The following is a 20,025-nucleotide window of genomic DNA, read 5'->3' on the forward strand; positions in this document are numbered from 1 at the left end:
TATTATTCCCACACTTGTGATAGTGTCCGTGCTTTCAGTTTCTGTGGTTCCTATTGAGAGTTTGGAGGGTGAGAGGTACAGTAAAGCTCCTGATGTCTGAAGTTCCTATTGAGAGTTTGGAGGGTGAGAGGGACAGTAAAGCTCCTGATGTTCTTGTCATAGGATGGGATCTGTCACTGTCTCCAAAAGCCTCAGATCCTCCAGCTACTGCTGAAACTTTTTGGACTGATCGGGTTTGTCTAGTTAGCCCAGTGGGTTCCTGGCTAGGTTGTTTTTGTTTGTTTCACGGTTTGGTTTGTTTTGCTTTATGTTTGCCAATTCATTCTGCCTTTTTGCATTGCTCTTGTTACACCTGCTCTTTTAATTTACCTCTCAGGTACTGGGGTTGCTCAGTGGACCCCTGATGTCATCTTGGGTTTAATTTGGTATTATCGTGTATCTTTGCTTGTTCTGCAGGTGACTGATTAGTGTGACTTGATACCCATAAGTCTTGAAGTCCTGTCAGCAGTCTAATCGCTTCCTCTGCACCCGTCATTCTGGTTTGGTTGTGTTGTTTTAGTTTATTGTTTTGCACTTTACAAAACCCCCACACACGCTCAACCACATCACGCACCACTGAATCTACTGATTTCCACTATCCATATTGTGAATATTTAATTGGCACTTTATGTTGGTTTAATTTAATAAAGTACTCTTTGTTTAACCGTTAGCCTTGGTAATAATCTAAAGATAATCTATAGTCATTTCTAGATTCCCATGCATAGACAATGGGGCATTTTGGTCTAAAAAGTGACTTTTAACAGTTAAAAAAAACCCCTCTTCACATCAAAACGACAAATACTAGATTGAATAATTCTGCAAGACATGACTTTTTACAAACAACTTTGGCTGCCAAGGTGAAAGCATATGCACACAAAATAATAATAATTAAAAAAACAATCAAGCACATTTTGGCATTTTCCCCTTTCAATTACACAGCTGTCTCAAAATTCTGTCTCAGCAGCTCCGTCATGCACTTCACTGCCCCATACCTGCAGGATATATGCGTGTGTGGGATGTTTAAGTGAAGTATTATAGAGGCAAGGAGGAAAATAAAATGTGTGTGCATGTATATGTGTGTGTGAGAGATGGAGAAAGAATGAGAGAAAGACAGACCTGAGATGAAAACAAGAAAGTTGGGAAGGGCTGAATGAAAGTGGTGGCTTAAATGGCATGTCTCTGCACCCCTTTCAACCTGCTCAGTGAGCCATGTGCTCGGCCTTGTAAACTGTGGCGCTACTTGATTACTTTGTCAGTCTTCTTATGTAAGTGGCTTTTGCTCTGTGGAGAAAATAGGGAAACATGTCCAACAGAATATGTCCAACAGAGAGTAGGAAGTGCAGGGATGTGAGGGGAGAAGCTGCATCCAAATGAAGGAAAATTATATTCTGCTGTCTTGTTTTTTGACATGTGGGATTTTATGTTTCATAGCAAACCAAACAACCAGAGCCTCAGTATCATGTGAAACTTAATTGGAGGACTTATTCTCCCTCCGCTGTGAATATAGTTTTTAAGAATCTGTCATCCATATATCTCCTTAAGGAGACCGGAGGTACCAGAGACAATTAATTTCAAACACCAAAGTCCCAGTTCAGTTCCAGCTAAATTCAAGCAATTAAGAAAGACATCTGAAACACACTGCTCCTGAGGTAGCTGTCAAGGACATAAAAAGAAGGATGTGGACGGTCAACTTCACTGTCAGGTTTGTAGAGTAATTCTGATAATACAAGCAGATGTTCATAGTCCAGCAAATTCAAGGATGTTGTCACAGATTATCAAAATGTCTACACAATGTTGAAAAGCTTTTAAAAAACAGTTTTTCTGTAATACACTAGATATATTTCTTCATGCTCCTACCGAAGGTGAATCACGTTAGACAGTGCCACCTCTAGGCAGGAATAAGTAAGTATGAGTATTACATGCGTATCATCCATCCCCATCTTTCATCCCTATGCTTTAACCTCACCAAAATGTAAAAGTCCAAATTGTATATCTAATGGCAGAGCAAGCAGGGTTTTAGGTAAAAGGAGTATCTACAGTATATAATATAATAACAGGAATATTAAATAGGTAAAGTGAGGCTTAACCAACATTTACTTCAAGATGCATATAATTATTTGTTTGAGTAAGACTAAGACTAGGAGTACACAGTTGAGTTTCTATAATATTGAAAAAATGATATAGTTCCCACAGCTTTTTTGTTCATTCAAGAACAGATCCTGTAAGCACATTATATACCAGATTAAATATATTTCACGGACTAATGTACCTGTCTACTGAAGATTATTTCCCCATATATGTCAATTTCCTTTCATGAATATGCCAAGGAAGTTTTTTTATTAAGAAAATAGCATTGTATAGCATGCTTGTTCTACTCAAATACTACCAAGCTCATGTGTTCTCGTACACTGAATAGTCAATGATAGATACACACACCAATGTATATTGAAAAGAAGAGTGTGAGAGTTTACTGATCCAACATTGGCCACATGGGTTCTTTTTGCTCTTCCTTTCTGATGGATGAGCCACTGTGGACCTCAGCCTGTGCCAGATCTGTGGTCTAAATAAAACAGCTTTGTGCTGTCTGTGGTCACTGTGTGCATGAAAGCCATCCAACTCTTACAACAGAAACATCTTGGTTGAACAATATTTGAAGAATGAGCCTTCTCTATGATCAAAGTGCATTTGGCAGCTGTCATGTGGGTTTTGGTGCTAGCTCAGCATGCACCTGTTGGTCTACTGTTTCAAGGGTGCATGCTGGTGCTGGATTTATTGATTGTGCCATTCTCATTACATACATTTGAACCTTTGAAAGGTGCAGATTTAAATTCCTCTAACTTACAACTGTTCTGTCTTTTTGACTTGGTGTGATTGAACTTTTGGTTAACAACTCCACTTTCAATTAATCACGGTCTTCATTATTTGATCTAAAATACAAATAATTATATTGTGCTTATTCTAATTAGGTTTATCATTTTCAGAATATATTAATATGAATATATAGGAAAGAATATTAATATTATGTATATTGTAGAAGAAGCTGTTTTCTTACTTATGTGCATTGTGACGGGAATCCCAAACCCAATGGCACTTCTGATATTAATGGACAGGAACATGATGAGCCATGTTATTCCTGCAGCATTGAAGCTGGGGCGAGCAGAGAGGCCAGTGACAGGAGTTGGGCAGACAATAAATTAAAAAAAACCCAGTAATGATACAAGAAAGGGTCTTTGCCTTCAAAATTTGGTCCTGAGTTAGAAGTTAATTAAGTAATAAATCGCAGCTTCCATGCAAGCAAATGCAGATAATACTGACAGTACCGCTGCAGGGTTCATCACATCACAAAGTATTTACACCTTATGTCCTGGTAAGACTTAGATCCACTGATAATGAATAATCTCACACTGATCACATTCTGGTATTTTTTCAAAGCTTTGTTTGTTTCCAGAAGGTTTGGTTGTTAAGAAATACTCAAAAATGATTGTCTTATCCAGGATCTAGTAGAATTTGTGGAAACTTTATTAATTTAAAGTTCATGACACAAATTATATTCGGTGCCTGTTCTGCATGTAAATGAGATGCTGCAGAAATTTTGTATTGTAGATGAAAAGTTGCTGCATGGTTGCTGAAAGTGTTTTCTCAAAGTCAGGTTAACACCACTGTATCCCTTAGATCCTTAAAAGAGTTGTCAGGCAGGTTTGTGGTCAAACTATTAAACAACAGCATAAGATGAACAAAGAGAGGGCTAAGAATAGATTTCAGGAAAGGGTTTTTATTTCTGCATATAGTACCTTGGAAATTGCACTGTGGAGTCAGCAGCAAGCATTTGAAAACTGGAGGTTATGCTATTCCTGTGTAAATGTCGTATACCTGCATGATGACATGATGAAAACTAAGCTGGCATGTGTGTAGTACCAGCTCAAAAAATATCTCAAAACAAAGCCTAGTCACAATTATTCACCACAATGATTTGATTGGAAAATTAACATTTCATTGCTTTGTTCCAGTTCAGACCAGTTATTCTGACCGTATCCTTTGGGTATAAACCTGAAAAGTCAGGGATAACCTTGCTCTGAAGCTGGGGTAAGCCGTGGGCTAAAGGTGGGCATATCCCACATTTGAAGTTTTGAGTGTAAAATGACTGTAAGCTCTGAGCTAAACGAGTTGTAAGCCCTGAGTAAAGAGAGATCTCCAGATGATAAATATAGAGTGAACAGCCATGATAAAGTTATTAAGTCTTTATCCAGCATGTGATTACAGGTGAGGAAAACAAATCAGCAGCTTACTCTTTCTATTTTAAAGGGGTACAACACATAATATTTGATCCAAAGAAGGTACATGCTTAGTTACTATTTTTAACTGTGCATTGTTTACTGATCAACATGAATATAATTACTGTTCTTGATCACCTATTCTCGGTAATGTTGTTTAATTTATAATTTATAATTATTAACTGATAATTTAGAATAACAAATAACATGTTTTCCTGACTATATTGACAGCAATCGATTCATTATCTTTAAGCAGGACGTGAAGACAAGTTGGGTTTCTATTTATGTATGTATATGAAATTTTGCTATAGAAGAATGTTTCTCATCAATAATAACTCAACAGACATTTAATCAAAACTCGCAAATAAAACAAAGTGGATTTTGAATTTGAGTCAAACTTTAATTTTCTGGTTTAATAATAGATTAAGGTCACAGCAAAATAAATATTTATTTAATTTTAGGAAGGGGAAGTGACGTTATCTTGGTGGGCGGGACTAGCGCTTTGTAACTTCCACCAATCGCGTGCTTGCTTGGTGAAATATGAAAATGGCGGCTCTCTGCAGTGAGTTTGGGGACCTGGTTCAAATCAAGAAACAGCTCATAACAGCGATTTCGCTTTGTAAAGAAAGAGGACTTTTACACAGCGCAAAGTGGTGAGACTGGCTGTGATAAATGTGCCATTAAGTGCTTGTCTTTTTGCTGTGCTACCTCAGTAATTAAACATTAACGCCGAGTGAACAGCCTGTTAGCAACATTAGCAGTGTCTCATTTTAACACAGTAACGTTACGTTGTTTGAATTCAATAAACAGCCTGTCAGTGTTATATTCCCGTCCAGACCAATGTTAAATGATTAGGCACGGAAAATATTCACAAAGATGATTTTTATGTTGTTATATTATGGAGAGGAAAGTGCGCCTTGGGACCAAAACACCGTGAGCTAAAATAATCGATCTTCGCTATTATATTATTATTTGTATATAGATCATGTCTTTGTATCTGTGTAATTAAGATATTGTTATTCCTTAATGCCTGGTTTAATCTGTAGTTTGTTTCTAGCTTTTGATTTTGGGATATAGGTACTGGATCAAGTTGTAGAAATACAGCACCGTTATGTCACAAGCTTTCTGTGTTTACATTGTAGGGCTTCTGAACTGGCATTTGCTTTGGACCCTCTGCCCAAGGATGCATTACCCCCATCACAGCCTTTTACTGAGGTTTGTACACTCCCAGTCCCCCATCATTTCCCCTTTAAGTGGCTTTAGGGTTCAGAAATCCTTTAATTCCTTATTGTATATCAATATGGAATAAATTGACATTTGTTTGCTTGTTCCAGCTCTTAATTTAAGATGTATGTTTACACTAGATTAAATATATTATTTAAGATACAATGACACGTTTCTTTTCTCAGTCAGATTAAAATATTCTACATGTTGTGCTTATTTTGATACATATTCCTCAAAATTGAGCCTGACCCCACACCAGTGAGCCCTGAACACAGAGGATGTGAATCTTTAAATGCAACTAACATCTATATATTTTATCTTTAAGTAAGTATTACTCAAACAGGAGTAAATAGTTTATTTGTTGGAGATGGAGTCAGTGGCACAGAAGAATATATGTATCAGGGTTGTACCTGATATATATATATATATATGTATATGTATATATATGTGTGTATGTATATATATATGTATATGTATATATGTATATGTATATATATGTGTGTATATATATATATGTATATATATGTAGGTTTGTTTATTTGTTAGTAGAATCAATTCGTCATTGATTTCATGACCTTTTTTCATAACATGAAATATTACAATACACATTCAGCATTAAAAAATGAAAGAGTCAAATGCACACAAGCAAGAAAAGCCAATAAGAAGTGCAACGTTGCAGAAAATATCATTAGTGCATCTAAGGTTAGGTTTGCCAGTTAATGTAAATCAACTTTTTCTCTCTGTCAGGAAGAGAAGGTTTATACTGCCCCCTGCTGACAGTTGTCTGTGTATAAAGGAAAGTTGGCTTGTTCTTGTTTTCTGAACTGGCCCATAAAGTTAATGCTTTATGAAAGCCATTTATGTTTTTCAATTAGATTGTTTTACAGTAATGGAGATTACTTGATATTGACGATTGGGATGACTTTTCTTTTTAATTGTCTGTTCCAAATACAGGAAGATGCACAAGACCTTGATGCACTTACACTGGCCAAATCCTACTTTGACCTGAAAGAGTATGATCGTGCTGCCTACTTTCTGAAGGGCTGCTGCAGTCAGAAGGCTTATTTCCTCTATATGTATTCTCGCTATTTGGTAAGGGTCTGTAGGTACCTGACATGTTGACAGTCTTTGTAATTGCAATCAATGCTTCCACTTTGATTTTAATGCCAGTGACTGATTTCAAAGGTGTCCTTCTTTGTCAACAGTCAGGTGAAAAAAAGAAAGACGATGAGACTGTCGACAGCCTAGGTGAGGACTTATCTGTTTATGCCAGCAATAGTAATAATAATTTTTTTATCCTTTAACACTGAACCTTTTTGTGTTTTTCTGTGTTGCGGCAGGTCCTCTGGAGAAGGGTCAAGTGCGAAATGAGGCTTTGCGAGAACTGAGGGTTGAACTCAGTAAGAAGCACATTGCAGGAGAGTTGGATGGGTTCACCCTGTACCTGTAAGAACCTTTTTCCAAAGTGTACACTTTTTTTCTTCAGATTATACAGAGGAATAATTGCTCATAAACTGTGTGTGTGTGTGTGTGTGTGTGTGTGTGTGTGTGTGTGTGTGTGTGTGTGTGTGTGTGTGTGTGTGTGTGTGTGTGTGTGTGTGTGTGTGTGTGTGTGTGTGTGTGTGTGTGTGTGTGTGTGTGTGTGTGTGTGTGTGTGTGTGTAAACACAGGTATGGGGTGGTACTACGGAAGCTAGATCTGCTGAAGGAGGCAGTGGAAGTGTTTGTCGAGGCAATTCATGCTCTTCCTCTTCACTGGGGAGCATGGCTGGAACTCAGTAACCTTGTCACCAACATTGAAATGGTAGCTGCTTTTCTGTTTACAAAAACTGTCAAATTAATCCAAGAAACACAGCTGCATGATTTTTAAACCGTACTTATGTCTCAGAACAAAACATGAAACAAAAAACCCCCCAAAATGTTCTCATTTGATCAATGCAAAGAAACAGAAATAGGCTCTGTCCGAGGTAATTCAATTTATCCCTCTATTGTGGTCTTCTGTCCTTTCTCCCCAGCTGAAGTCACTGTCTCTGGCAGACTGCTGGATGAAAGACTTCTTTATGGCCCACATGTACACAGAGCTACAGATGATCAAAGAAGCATTGCAGAAATATCAGAATCTCATTGAGGCCGGATTCTCTAAGAGCACCTACATCATCTCACAGATTGCCGTTGCCTACCACAACATTAGAGGTTTGTCTTTGAACTTTTCAATAAGACATTTGCCTGTTAGAAGAATGTCTTGGGGATTGGTTGAATTTTAACAATAGTCTGTCTGTATTCCTTTCAGATATTGATCAAGCTTTGGCTCTATTCAATGAGCTGAGGGACCAGGATCCCTATCGCATTGACAACATGGACACCTTCTCCAACCTGCTTTACGTCAAAGTGAGTTCACCACTTATAACATGATTCCTTATTGATTGGCATTCAAAAATTATTTATTTACTGGTTTCCCCTCCACATTGACATTATAGGTCTAAAGAATATTGATCACAAACGTATTAATGGACTAAATAAAGTAGGGGTATCATACAGAAGTATCAGGAGTTCACAGCATTTTCCAGCATAGGATAGATGCTCTTGTGAGGACGCATTAAACTTTTTTTTTTATTCCATTATATTGATGATCACGCTTGATACTTCCACAGAGCATGAAGCCAGAATTGAGCTACTTGGCCCACAACCTGGTGGAGATTGACAAGTATCGAGTGGAGACGTGCTGTGTTATCGGTAAGCACTTGAGCCTATCCGATCAACACAAATGCTACTGTTTACAAAAGTACAGAAGCAACATTCTCCAGCACAATTTTTCCATTGATAAATCAGTTGATAAATCCAGAAAATGTATATAACAATGAAAATTAATTGCATGTAATCTATCAAGGTACAAAGCATGATGATTGGTTACATCTTCACAAGTGCTAATAGTTGCTATGTTTTCTCTGTTTTCAATGGTAAATTATTTGTCAGCAGGCACACAAAATATAATTTTGAATTCTGCTAACTTTTGGTGGACATTTGGAGTTTTATATACTAAAAGAATAATTTAACTTGTGCTTAAATAAACAAAATCAAGCGCCAGTGCTAGTAGGTCACATGTCTCTGTAATAAGTTGTGTGTCTCCCACAGGTAACTACTACAGTTTACGCTCTCAGCATGAGAAAGCAGCTCTTTACTTTCAGCGGGCCCTCAAACTGAACCCTCGCTGTCTTGGTGCCTGGACTCTCATGGGCCATGAATACATGGAAATGAAAAACACCTCAGCTGCTATCCAAGCGTACAGGTCAGCCTGAAGAAGTAGAGCACATATTGATATTGTAACGTCTTGTTTAAGGACTTTTAATGATGGAGCCTTTAATTTATTGCTTGAACTTTTACAACAGTGTGATAGAGTCAAATCAGCTGTATCATTACTGTTTCCTCGTCATGCAGACATGCCATTGAAGTGAACAAGCGGGACTACCGTGCCTGGTATGGTTTAGGCCAGACGTATGAGATCCTCAAGATGCCTTTTTACTGTTTGTACTATTATCGAAAGGCTCACCAGCTCAGGTATGGACTATGACTAATTACAAGGTCTGGATATTAAAATATGAGATGCTCATAAACCAAATGGACGTACTATAATGTAATCTTCTAGGCCCAATGACTCCCGCATGTTGGTGGCACTGGGTGAGAGCTACGAAAAACTATCACAGCAAGTTGAAGCCAAGAAGGTATGCATGTTACAAAATGTCTGTTTCCTGGTTTGTTTACTAGATTCATTGGGGTTTCTGATTAAATCCATGACATATTTTCTTTTTGTCCAGTGTTACTGGAGGGCGTACTCTGTTGGAGATGTAGAAAAAATGGCTCTACTCAAACTGGCAAAGTAAGTGTTCATCACTGTATCCCAAGATATACAAAAAAAAAAGTTAAGGTCATGTTTCCTTTGGAGGACAAAATGAAGCTTTGGTGTGCAGCTTCTTTCTCTGCAGTCTCTCAACATATTAATTGTGTTAATCATAAAAAAAAGAGCTAAATGTGAATACTTATGTCTTTGACAGGCTCCATGAACAGCTGAATGAGTCTGATGATGCTGCCCAGTCTTACATGCTTTACATCCAAGACATTTTCTCCTGTGGGGTAAGTGTTCGAATAACAATCGTCATATTCTTTTGTACTTTTAGTTTGGGATATCAGTCTCTCATGGTTTTGGCTCACCACATGCTTTTTAGTGAGAGGAAATTTTACTGCTACAGCATACAATGATATTCTAGACAGGTGTGCCAATACTTTGAGGGAAGACCTTTCCTCTTTTCAACATTTCATGACCGCTGTACACGAAGTCTGTAAGGAAGGGGTTTTCTGAGTTTGGTGCAAAAGAACTGAATTAACCTGCACAGAATCCTGATTGCAGTCACATGCAGCACCTTTGTTATAAATTGGAGGGCAGACTGTGAGCCAGGCGTTATCACCAGCATCACCTCTATAATACTCTGTTTTCCAGTAGAGTAAAGGCAGTTATAATAGCATATTTATTCCCATGAGGCCATCTCTGTGTGTGTGTTTGCGTTTGGAAGAAATCTATTTCTAATAAAAGCTTGTCACACCAGGAACAACTAGAGCACGCTGAGGTGAGCACAGCCCTACGGTACCTGGGTCAGTACTATTTCAAGAACAAACTGTACGATGAGGCGTCTCTCTGCGCTCAGCGCTGCTGCGACTACAATGATGTAAGTGTCCCTACATAATCTGATCAGTCTGTTCTAGTCGCTGTAGTAGAAACACATTAACATTTTGGTGATGGTGGTTTTTTTTTTTTTTTTTTAGGCTCGCGAAGAGGGAAAAGCTCTTTTGAGGCAGATTTCACAGGTCAGAGATCAGATTGAGACCCCATCAGCAGATCTGTTTGCTCCTCTCTCCAACAACAACACTCCTGTGAGGAGGGTGTCTCCGCTGAACCTAATCTCCTTCACACCCTGACACTCACCCTCCTCTTCACTGGCCTTAAAATGGACAATTTGTGTGTATTGTGGCTTAAAAACACTTGGGGGCTTGATAGACTTTACCATAAGAGCATGTTGGAAGGATTTATTTGTTGACATATACAGAGTCATTACTGACATTAAAATCGCATTGGTTTATAAACCTTGCAATCCTGATTTCTTTTGTCCAGGATAAGAGTTTTATGCTATAAATGCAAAAACAATCAAAGCTCTTACTATAAATGCTGGGTACAGTTAGCCTGATTTACATACAGCATTGGATTCATCTAGTCTCAGCAGTTTGTGAATAGTTTTTAATACACAGGCAGTTTTTGTATAACTTTGCTGGGTCAACAGTGTAAGAAAGCACAAACAAATATGATCCTTAGGGGAACGGAGCCAGTGCAAAGAAAGGACACCTTGAACTATTTACATATATACATACACACCCACACACAACATGCCTAAGCACTGTATATATGTAAATAGTTAAAATAAAGCATACCAGCTATGCAAAGCCTTTTAGTATTTTTGATTGAAGTTGTACAATACATGAAAACATTGCAGTATATTAAAATGTTACTGGTACAGTGAAAAATATTTTTAAATGCATTTTTCTTGCACTTTTTCAACTACAAAAAACAACTGTATTGTAGAAAACAGAAGTGTACATAAAGGCATACAGGAGTTGCAGAGAAGGTTGATTACACAATCTTATCCAAGAACTATTTGCCATAAAGCTTAATATCACCTTAATTGCCTTATTTATACACTGTAACTTCATTTAAAGCGCAACTATTTTACTGGCATTATAACTGTATTTGGCATGACAGTGAGGCAGCTCCACTGCAAAAAGTGAAAATATATATATATTAAAGTATGAAAATCCTATAAAGTTACGAGCAATTACACACTCGCTCTGAAGCTCTAAAGAGTTCTCAGTATTTCCCACGGAGACTACGAGGGGTGGTCACCGGACTGGGAGGTGGAGATTGCTGACGAGACCGCAAGATCCGTGAGTAGGGGGTAATGTTTGCCTCAGTAACAGTGCAGTTGTATTTACGTGTTGGTGTGCGTGTCGGGAACAGGGACTGGAAAAGGGGCCTTTTTTGTGGAGGCCGATTTTCAGTGTCACTTGGTGCGGCTGCCGCGCAGCCCCTCTTCTTGCATGAACCTGGTGTGGCGAAGGCAGCGAAGCCCGAGGGGGGCAGCTGGGGCTGGTCAGGCTGCATCTGAGCCAGGGTCTCAGCTTTTCGCCTTAAGTCGGCTTTGATCAGGGTCAGGCCATTCTGGAGCTCCAACAGGATCTGGTCCTAAGAAGAAGTCAGCCAACAGGGTTAGATGAGACCACAGAGGGGGAAGTGAAGGTGATGGTGGGAGGTTGAGAAGTAGAGAATAGTAAGGGGGAGGAAAGCAACCCAAACATGCTCTAGCAGTTATCACCTGGTGCAGATGTTATAAACCCTGGTTTAGTTTAAAAGGTGTTTGTGCATCAAGATTGTTAGCAAAAAGTAGAGGGAGAGAAGAAGAAAATAGTAAAATTGAGAATTGCACTTTTAACAGATGCTTCTTTAAAATAACTAATAATTACTGCTTCTGTAAGGTCAGAGCATTTATAATCAGCATCAGACTGAGCAGAGGTATAATTACTGTCACAACTCTGCCCTAAGTGATAGTTTACATGCAGAGGTTCATACAGGGATCATAGTATGCAGGATCTGGATTTGGTTCAGCATTTTTTTGTATTACTTGATCTCTGCAGTAGAAAGCAAAACTTTTTAACGTGGATACTGATCTTTTCCAACTGAAAATGATCATGTCAAATAGGAAAACCATTATGGGAGATGTAATTAAACTACTTTACCATGCCATGATTATATATATAACAATTGGCTTGGCTGAATGTTTTTAGCATGGTTTACAGAGCTCAGTTAATAAAAAATATAGATTACGACATGATAATACATGTACCTGTTTGAGCAGTGTCTCATCTGCAGCGGTTAATGCCTGGCGCAGCCTTTCCCCTCCTGTGTTGCGACAGCAGGCTCGTTCACCAGACTGCAGGTCCGCCCCGAGCCTCTGCAAATCCAGACGCAGCTGACGAAGATTCTGTTGGCAGAAAAATAAAAAATAAAGTCTGTATTTTAGCCTACTGAAGGTTGAGAGCCCCACACGAAACAAAATCAATGCTGCCTTTGATATAGTACAGCAGTTACTGACCCGCTGACCCTCCTCCATCTTGCGATCAGCAGCATTGGTGAGAGAACCTGTTGAACCTGGGACTTCAAGCTGCATCTGTAGCTTTGTCATCTCTGTATGGACAAGCAGAACAAGACAGTCAACTACTATTAACGTCTTAACAACATATAATCAGAGCAGTCTTTCACTGTACCTTGTGTCTTGGTGAGCAGCTCGGTGCGGCACTGGTCAAGCTCAGTGCGGCACTGATCAAGCTCAGTGCACAGCGTAAGTTCTCTTTTCTTCTGAGTGGTGAGGCGCCGAGAACGTCTGGGCTCCTCAAGGTCTTCCTGTGGCACTGATGCGGGGACCGATTCAGCTACTTTAGTTTTATCGAGCAAAGCGGCCAAAGCTTCAATCTCCTCATCACGCTCCTAAAAGGAAGAATTCATGGCACACACACACTCAAATGTCACAAACAGAAAGGTATACAAATATAAATCCATATAAAGTAGCTGCACTATGAATGTGTTGCATGAATGTCAACCAGACAGCCCAGACTAATACACATTCACAACCAGGTCATAAAAATATCAAACTTTTGATGGCAAATTTTCGTGCAATAATTTTCTTTTGTGTCTCACATGTTGAAGCTGATTATTCAGTTCTCACCTTCAGCTCTTGGCTGTAGAATTTCTTCAAATGTTTCTGCAGGCTAGTCATCTTTTCCTCACACCTCTCTTCAATTAGAGCCTTCTCTGTCTCTAAAGTCTCACTGCAGGGCAAGAAGACACCCCCAATTAGTATGCTTTGTATATATTCATTTGTATGCATTCATTTTAAAGTTCAGCATTTTATATTTTAATGTTACAACTTCCCATACAGGGGTCTTTTTTCTGTTTGATTAAGAAAATGTGCAAAGACTGAAACATATTTGCTGGGTAATTGTTTTTTTTAAAGACTTGTTTTAAGGCTTTTTTGCCTTTATTTATACAAAACCTGGCAGAGAGGCCAACAGGAAACAAGGAGAGAGGGGAATGACCTGCAGCATAGGTCCCAGACCAGGGACGCTGCAAATAAAATGGCATGCGCTCTAACCACTTGACCACAAGGGCTCTTCTACCGGGTAATTGTTATTGAGAGGGAACTGTTGGTTTACATTTACAACACATACCGGAAACCATCTTGCATTCCAGAGATGACCTCCATCATCTCAGAGACCACCTGCTCTCGAACATTTGCCTCAAGGGCTTCTTTCTCTTCCCGCTGGCGCTGCACCTCTCTCTTGAGGACATCGATGGCCTGCAGCAGAGCCTTCATAAAGTACAGTCAGTTGTTAGAAAAACACTGGACGAATGTCTGTTTTTAAGACAATGTGGTGCCTTCAACGCTCACTGCTTAGGTTTAGTTCATCTTTAAGACTAAATGTGCAAAAACCTCCTCTTGAAAGCCAAAACATGTTTTGCAAAGTAAAGAAAATGTATTATTAAAGTGGTTGTGGAAGAAAAGTAAATATTTAGCTATCACATACAATAGCAGAGGATGTTACCTCATTATTTAACAGTGTAATATCTCCGTCTTCAACGTCATCCTCATCCTCTTCCATCACAGTGCTGTCATTACCATTGGCTGTTGGCTCACGCAGGAGAGACAGGATGTAGGCCACTCTGGTTTTTGTGGACGGGCCATGGACAAGCTGAAACGATATACAGGATTTTCCTTTTTATTATTTCTCATTATTTCTCATTATTTTCTTAGATCTCATCCTTAGACTAAAACAGTTAGTCACTCTAAAAAGAAGTTATATATATAGTATGACAGTTTTTTTTCTTACCTGTGTAGCAATGGCTGAGAATTTGAGGGCTTGGAGAGTCTCGTCATAGATGGAGGCACATGGACTGATGTTGACCACCATGCTGGAGGTTCCTCGGCCACAGAAGAAACCCTGCAGCACCCGGGTCAGTTTACTGTCCCTGAAGGGTACCACTTGGGGGGGTCGTGACCTGTGACATCCACAATGTTCATAATGTAGCTCTTTTTCTCAAACAGCTCATTCCAACGAAAATAAAAAGTTATGATCCAACACATACTTGTTGTTCTGGTTTTGCCTCAGAGCAGCAATACAGCGTCCAAGTGTTAAAAGGGAGGTGTTGATGTTGTTAGCCTCCTTCATCCTTTCACCGTTACGCTGCTCTTTACAGCGTTCAGACCCCGCCAAATCGCACACAGTCAGTCTACAGAGGAGACAGTATGAGACACCGTTTTATCCCTTTTTACAAACATGAAGGGTAGAAATGCTCAAAATAAACCAAAACTGTGATGGGGGGAAATGTGGGTAGGTAAGTGATTTAACTTACTCGCTGATGTGCATTGTCTGGCCTGAATTGACGTCTGGGCGGACGTGCAGGACGCGGATGGAGAAAATGCTGTGGCTGAGAGGATGATACATTTTATGATCAGAGATGCAATGTGCGAGTGAGACACATCTGTCAAAATAAAGTCTGAAAGACTTTAATGTGCTACTACCTGCGGCTGGAGTTATGGTTGAGATGGGTGCTGGCAAAGCTCTGGTTACGACGTCCAGCCCTCAGAATTCTCCAAGCTTCCTCAGCACTGCGGACCTGGATCCAGTTGAGGTCTGATATAACAAGAGGAAGTAGGTAAAAATTGTATTCCATCAATATTACAAAAAACAACAACACACTGTACTGATATTTAAAAGATGTTAAATTATAAGAAAGCAAAGATAGTTTGAAATATTTTCATAATCTATTGCAGTGTTACTTATAATGTGGTGTTGGACTCAGATGGAGTGTCAAAAGAACGCAGCAAAGTGCAGAAAGAAGGGGGGGAATGAAAGAAGCAGTTTACAGTTTTTAAACATAATTTCCTGCTAAATGAACAGTGGCATTGAGCTTCAAGGGCTCAAACTGATTTTATTTTAATTAAACTGTTTAATGTACTATAATTTTTTTTTCTATGAATGAGACAATGTTACCTTTCACATAGGGGTTGCCATGCTTGTCGTCACTCAGCCGCAGTGTGACCCTTTTTCTGGGCTGCATGGAGGGCGCAGCATCCAGCAGGTCATACAGGAACTCGTTGTAGATCTCATAGAAGGACACCCAGATAGAAAACTGCGCCCCTTCCTCCAGGTCGTCACCTCCACTGTGGGAAAGGCTGTCAGGCTCCAGACAAATACTGTCACTGTCTGCAGGGAGAGTTGGAAATCAAAATCTGCCTTTACATGTCTGTCAATACATTCAAAGTGATATCCCTCAGTGTAATACTTTAAGGATTAAGGAGTAGGACTTACCATTTTTGTTTTTTTAGACACAAGATTAAACATTGTTTTTCAGGAACCAATTCTCACCAATATGTTATATGATAATAGTATCACAATCAGACATATTTTAGACTCACTGACACACTTGGTGGGGTTGGGTTCAAAGTATGAATTTAACTGGATATAAACTGACCCTGTTGTCCATCTGGTGTGTAAGAAATTAAGCATATAACGCTCCAGTCACAATGAATACATTACCATTTGGTCACAGGGTCATTTTAGTAGCTGTAACTGCAACACTCAAACTGTCCTCCTTACCTTCCAGCTGGGCAGCAATGTTACTCGTGGAGGAGAGTCCTCCAATGCCGCTATCCCAGATGGTAGTAGTGCCACCTCGACGAGACGTCTGGTTCTCATCCTGTAACATACCAGAGGAGTTCATCAGTGTATATCAGTAAAGAACTCGAGAGGGTGTTTTGGTTATTGTATTAAAGGGGGAAGTTTCTCTCTGGTCACACAGAACCTGAATTTAAAATGTTTACGTACAAGATTACTGACTAGTTTGGAGGCCATTTGTGATCCAATATGCAACTTACACAAGGGTGATGTGGGCCCTTGATTCCTCCAGCACACACACACTGAGAATGGACTTTTCAGTGATGTAGGAAAGTTGTTAATGTAATTTTACATTTAAAAAAAAAGTTCAGATTCAGAAATCTCCAAAAGATATCCTACACATGTCTAGTTGGTTCGAATCTCAGTCAATTCTAGCTGGATATTTTTCAGGTTTAAAACATAATCAAAACTGAGCTCAGGTTTTAACCCATTGAACATGATGGAATCCTTGTTTATGTCTGAGTTCAGAATGAGTTATTGCAAGTGACACTCAGCAGTGAGAGATAAGGCCAGGAGTGTCAGACAGAAATATACAAAAGTACATTAAACCTTTGGAGAAGGTTCTTCTGTTTACCTCTTTAAGAAGAGAGTTTCTACGGATTTCCTCCACCCTGACCTCACTGGGCTCCAGATGTCTTACATCCTGATACATGACAGGCTTCAGGTTCATGGCAGTATAGAGACGACCCTGCAGTTTTCTGAACAGAGACGCTAAAGCCCGAGGCAGGAGGCCAGCTTCTCGACCAGCCCCTGTGAGTCAAAGTTAAGTGTTTAAAAAAGGTTCACATTTTAGGCACTTCACCAACAGAGATGCAAATACTAACATCAAAACAACAAAACCTTACCCTGAATTGTGTAAGTCTTTCCAGAATTGGTGACACCATAAGTGTAGAGGAGTCTGTTTTCTCCTTGAAGCACATCTTTCACCATCTTCTTCATTGTGCACTCATAAAACTGCTGCTGAGTTGTCTCTGGTCCACAGATCTAATACAGAGGGGTAATGTGGCTCTTTTAGTTAAAAGTATCTTTAGGTAGAGATTTCACAGCATTAGACCTCCATGTCTACTACTGACATTCATTATAATCTTCAAACAGTGACTACATACAATATTTACCAAAATATGATATGTTCTGTTGATTGAAAAAAGAAGAAATAAACATCTTTGGGAAATAGTTCATCTCCATCAAGTTCACTATTTTATTTTTTTAAATTAGCAAAATCAGCACCAACAATTATATTCCCTGAAAGTAAACGTGTTGCTCTTACCTTTGAGAAGCTAAACTTGTGTATGCTCTGAGTGACACCCCTCTCTGCAGTCCTCATGTTCTGAGAGTCCTTTGGAGCTTTGAGCATAAGGGTCTCTTCATCTTGGACAGCCACGCAACCCTACAATAGGAGTTCACTTTTAACACACAATATTAAAAAAACAGAGGGAATGCTGATGGCTGAACTGTTGTGATCAAAGTCTGACCTGTTCTTCTCCCATTTCGTTTTCCGCCTCAGTATATGGTCGAATGCGCAGATAAACCATCACCTTCTCAGAGTTCCTCTCACCACCACTTCCTTGTCTCACCACTGCAGGTTTCACTCCCATTTTCTGGAAATATTCATTAAAAACATTGGAGCTGAAACAATTAATTGAAGAATCAATAAGCCAATTAACAGAAAATGTATAGGAAATTCTTTCAATAATCAAAAGCAAAACGAGCTATTTGAAATGTAACCTTGGGCTTTAGAAAATAGTGATTGGCATTTTCAATTTTTTTTAAACAGTTTAAAGACCAAACACATATCATCACTTATCACCTTTCTAAAAATGTCAACAAAAAATTAAATGTGCTTCCTAAGCTTCCTAAGTAGAATTTATAGCAACGCTGTTGTACTGGATTGCATTAGTCTGCACAGGAGTCATGAAATGGCTGGTGAGTGTATTTTGTTTGGTCCTTGAAGATGAGGACACACACTGTGCCCTTTGGTTAGAGACGATTAATGTAAAAAAACCCAGTTTGTTTACAATGAAAACTCCATAGACTGCATTCATCACAGCACACACAGAATACTCCTATCGACTCTTACTGGTTCCACGATGGATGGCCGAGTGTCCAGGCCTGGAGAGATGACAGAGATCTCAGGTAGACGTGGTCTGCCCAGGCTTCCATGCTCTGCTGCTGTGGACTCAAACACAGCCATCTCCTCCTCCTCATCAGAGGCGCATCCACATGGGGAGGACAAAGACAGTGCCATGCTAACCTGCTGCAAAGAAGTGGTCATGGTGAGTATGAAGTAATTACAACAAATGAGATGCATGTAAAGTCACCTTGTAATGTATTTTTTGGCAGATAAGCGTCAGGATGCAAAATGATTCTTACATGTCAGACAAAAATGTTTATTTCATACAACTGAAACTGATGATTTGATGTATTGAATTAACTTTGCAGCAGCTCACTCACAGCAGAAATCAGGGTGTGTCAAAAGACTACTGAACACATACAAACTACATGACGTATACTTTGCCATTTAATGCCAAATAGCACCTGCTAGTGTAGTCAAACAGGAACATGATTTCCCGGGCTATCACCTGTCCTAACAGGTTTAGTAGTGGTGCAGAAGGATTAAAGTGACATTATAGACGAATCGACTCCGCCATCTTGCGGCGCCGCCATTATTGCGGTTACACACACAAGACATTTCGCCAGCTCTTTAAGAAACTGCCCATAACAATTTCACTGTATATTTAATGTATGTAGGGTATTGTGCAGTTTTATCACGATTTGGCCAGAGGTCAGGTTTGACTGAAACCCGAGAATCATTGATTAAGCTGCACAATGCTCTTTTTTCTCTATTTTAATATATTGTGGTAACATGAAATGTCGATACTGTTGCCCAACCGTATGACGAATGCATTAAACTCACAAGCTGTAGGTAAGTGTTAGATAAATATTTGCGCTATGGCGATTTTACATACTTTGTATTAGTCCAGTCAGCATTTACAATTCGCTTTATTAGTCTATTTTACAGCTTTATTTACAGTATTTATTTTGTTTACACTTTATCCCGCTTAGCATGCTTACCGTTGTTTGCAAGCGACACTCCTTCAACAAAACGTTAATGTAACTTACCTCGATTTCTCAAAGTGCGACGAGCGCCTGGTAACGTATCTAAATGTATTTATGATAACTATGCAAAGACACCAGAGCTCAAGCACTTAACTTGACTGGCTAACGCTAACCTACAGCTCCCTGCTCGATTTTGGTGCTCTCTCTCTGAGTCGAGCTCCAGCTGACTTTATTTTTTACCCGTTCGGTTTTTGAACAATGCGCGTCCCCTGCAGAGCGAGTCACTGATTGGCTAAAACTCTTCGCCTTCTGCCATCTTATTGGCTCGGCTGCCTTGACCTCACATGGTGTTCTACGTAAACTGTTCTCCTTAAACACAAAATACGGCTTTCTGGGTTCCTACCACGTGTTGTAAATTAATGTGTTTTTCAAAACATGCGGGCATGGGCTGACTTGTTTTTTCATTAACTTGTTCCTATAATACGTCCATGGAGTTAACAAGGTTCTCACAATGGATTTCAGTCATACAGGAAAGAAAGAAATGAAGGAAGAAAGAAAGAAAGAAAGAAAGAAAGAAAGAAAGAAAGAAAGACAGATAGAGAGGG

The 20,025-nt window shown here is 39.4% G+C and overlaps 2 protein-coding genes across 4 annotated transcripts; one reads left to right on the top strand and one right to left on the bottom strand.

The window, feature by feature from the left end:
* The first annotated feature begins 4,850 nt into the window (after window positions 1-4,850).
* cdc23 (CDC23 (cell division cycle 23, yeast, homolog)) lies at window positions 4,851-10,666 on the top strand. Of its 3 annotated transcripts, XM_062432758.1 has the most exons (17): window positions 4,890-4,963; window positions 5,453-5,858; window positions 6,282-6,334; window positions 6,493-6,626; window positions 6,740-6,782; window positions 6,875-6,980; window positions 7,205-7,337; window positions 7,549-7,726; window positions 7,824-7,921; window positions 8,185-8,266; window positions 8,666-8,819; window positions 8,969-9,088; window positions 9,177-9,252; window positions 9,346-9,407; window positions 9,583-9,661; window positions 10,132-10,251; window positions 10,349-10,666. In XM_062432758.1, the coding sequence occupies exons 2-17, from the start codon at window positions 5,827-5,829 to the stop codon at window positions 10,499-10,501; spliced, it is 1,623 nt and encodes a 540-aa protein (XP_062288742.1). In that variant the 5' UTR covers window positions 4,890-4,963; window positions 5,453-5,826; the 3' UTR covers window positions 10,502-10,666. The 3 variants fall into 3 exon arrangements, with proteins under 3 accessions (XP_062288741.1, XP_062288742.1, XP_062288743.1); XM_062432757.1 differs by lacking the exon at window positions 6,282-6,334 and having other exon boundaries at window positions 4,851-4,963; window positions 5,453-5,525; window positions 6,489-6,626; XM_062432759.1 differs by lacking the exon at window positions 6,282-6,334 and having other exon boundaries at window positions 6,489-6,626.
* Window positions 10,667-11,094: 428 nt separating this feature from the next.
* kif20a (kinesin family member 20A) lies at window positions 11,095-19,513 on the bottom strand. The gene is made up of 19 exons (XM_062432756.1): window positions 19,484-19,513; window positions 18,441-18,617; window positions 17,836-17,961; window positions 17,631-17,750; window positions 17,209-17,347; window positions 16,938-17,113; window positions 16,286-16,385; window positions 15,680-15,892; window positions 15,208-15,319; window positions 15,039-15,113; window positions 14,772-14,915; window positions 14,516-14,684; window positions 14,231-14,377; window positions 13,856-13,995; window positions 13,354-13,456; window positions 12,896-13,115; window positions 12,724-12,815; window positions 12,475-12,612; window positions 11,095-11,816 (listed from the first exon to the last, which is right to left on the bottom strand). The coding sequence occupies exons 2-19, from the start codon at window positions 18,606-18,608 to the stop codon at window positions 11,442-11,444; spliced, it is 2,757 nt and encodes a 918-aa protein (XP_062288740.1). The 5' UTR covers window positions 18,609-18,617; window positions 19,484-19,513; the 3' UTR covers window positions 11,095-11,441.
* Between the last annotated feature and the right edge of the window lie 512 nt (window positions 19,514-20,025).

Source organism: Scomber scombrus, chromosome 14, assembly GCF_963691925.1.
Source record: "Scomber scombrus chromosome 14, fScoSco1.1, whole genome shotgun sequence".
NCBI lineage: Eukaryota > Metazoa > Chordata > Actinopteri > Scombriformes > Scombridae > Scomber > Scomber scombrus.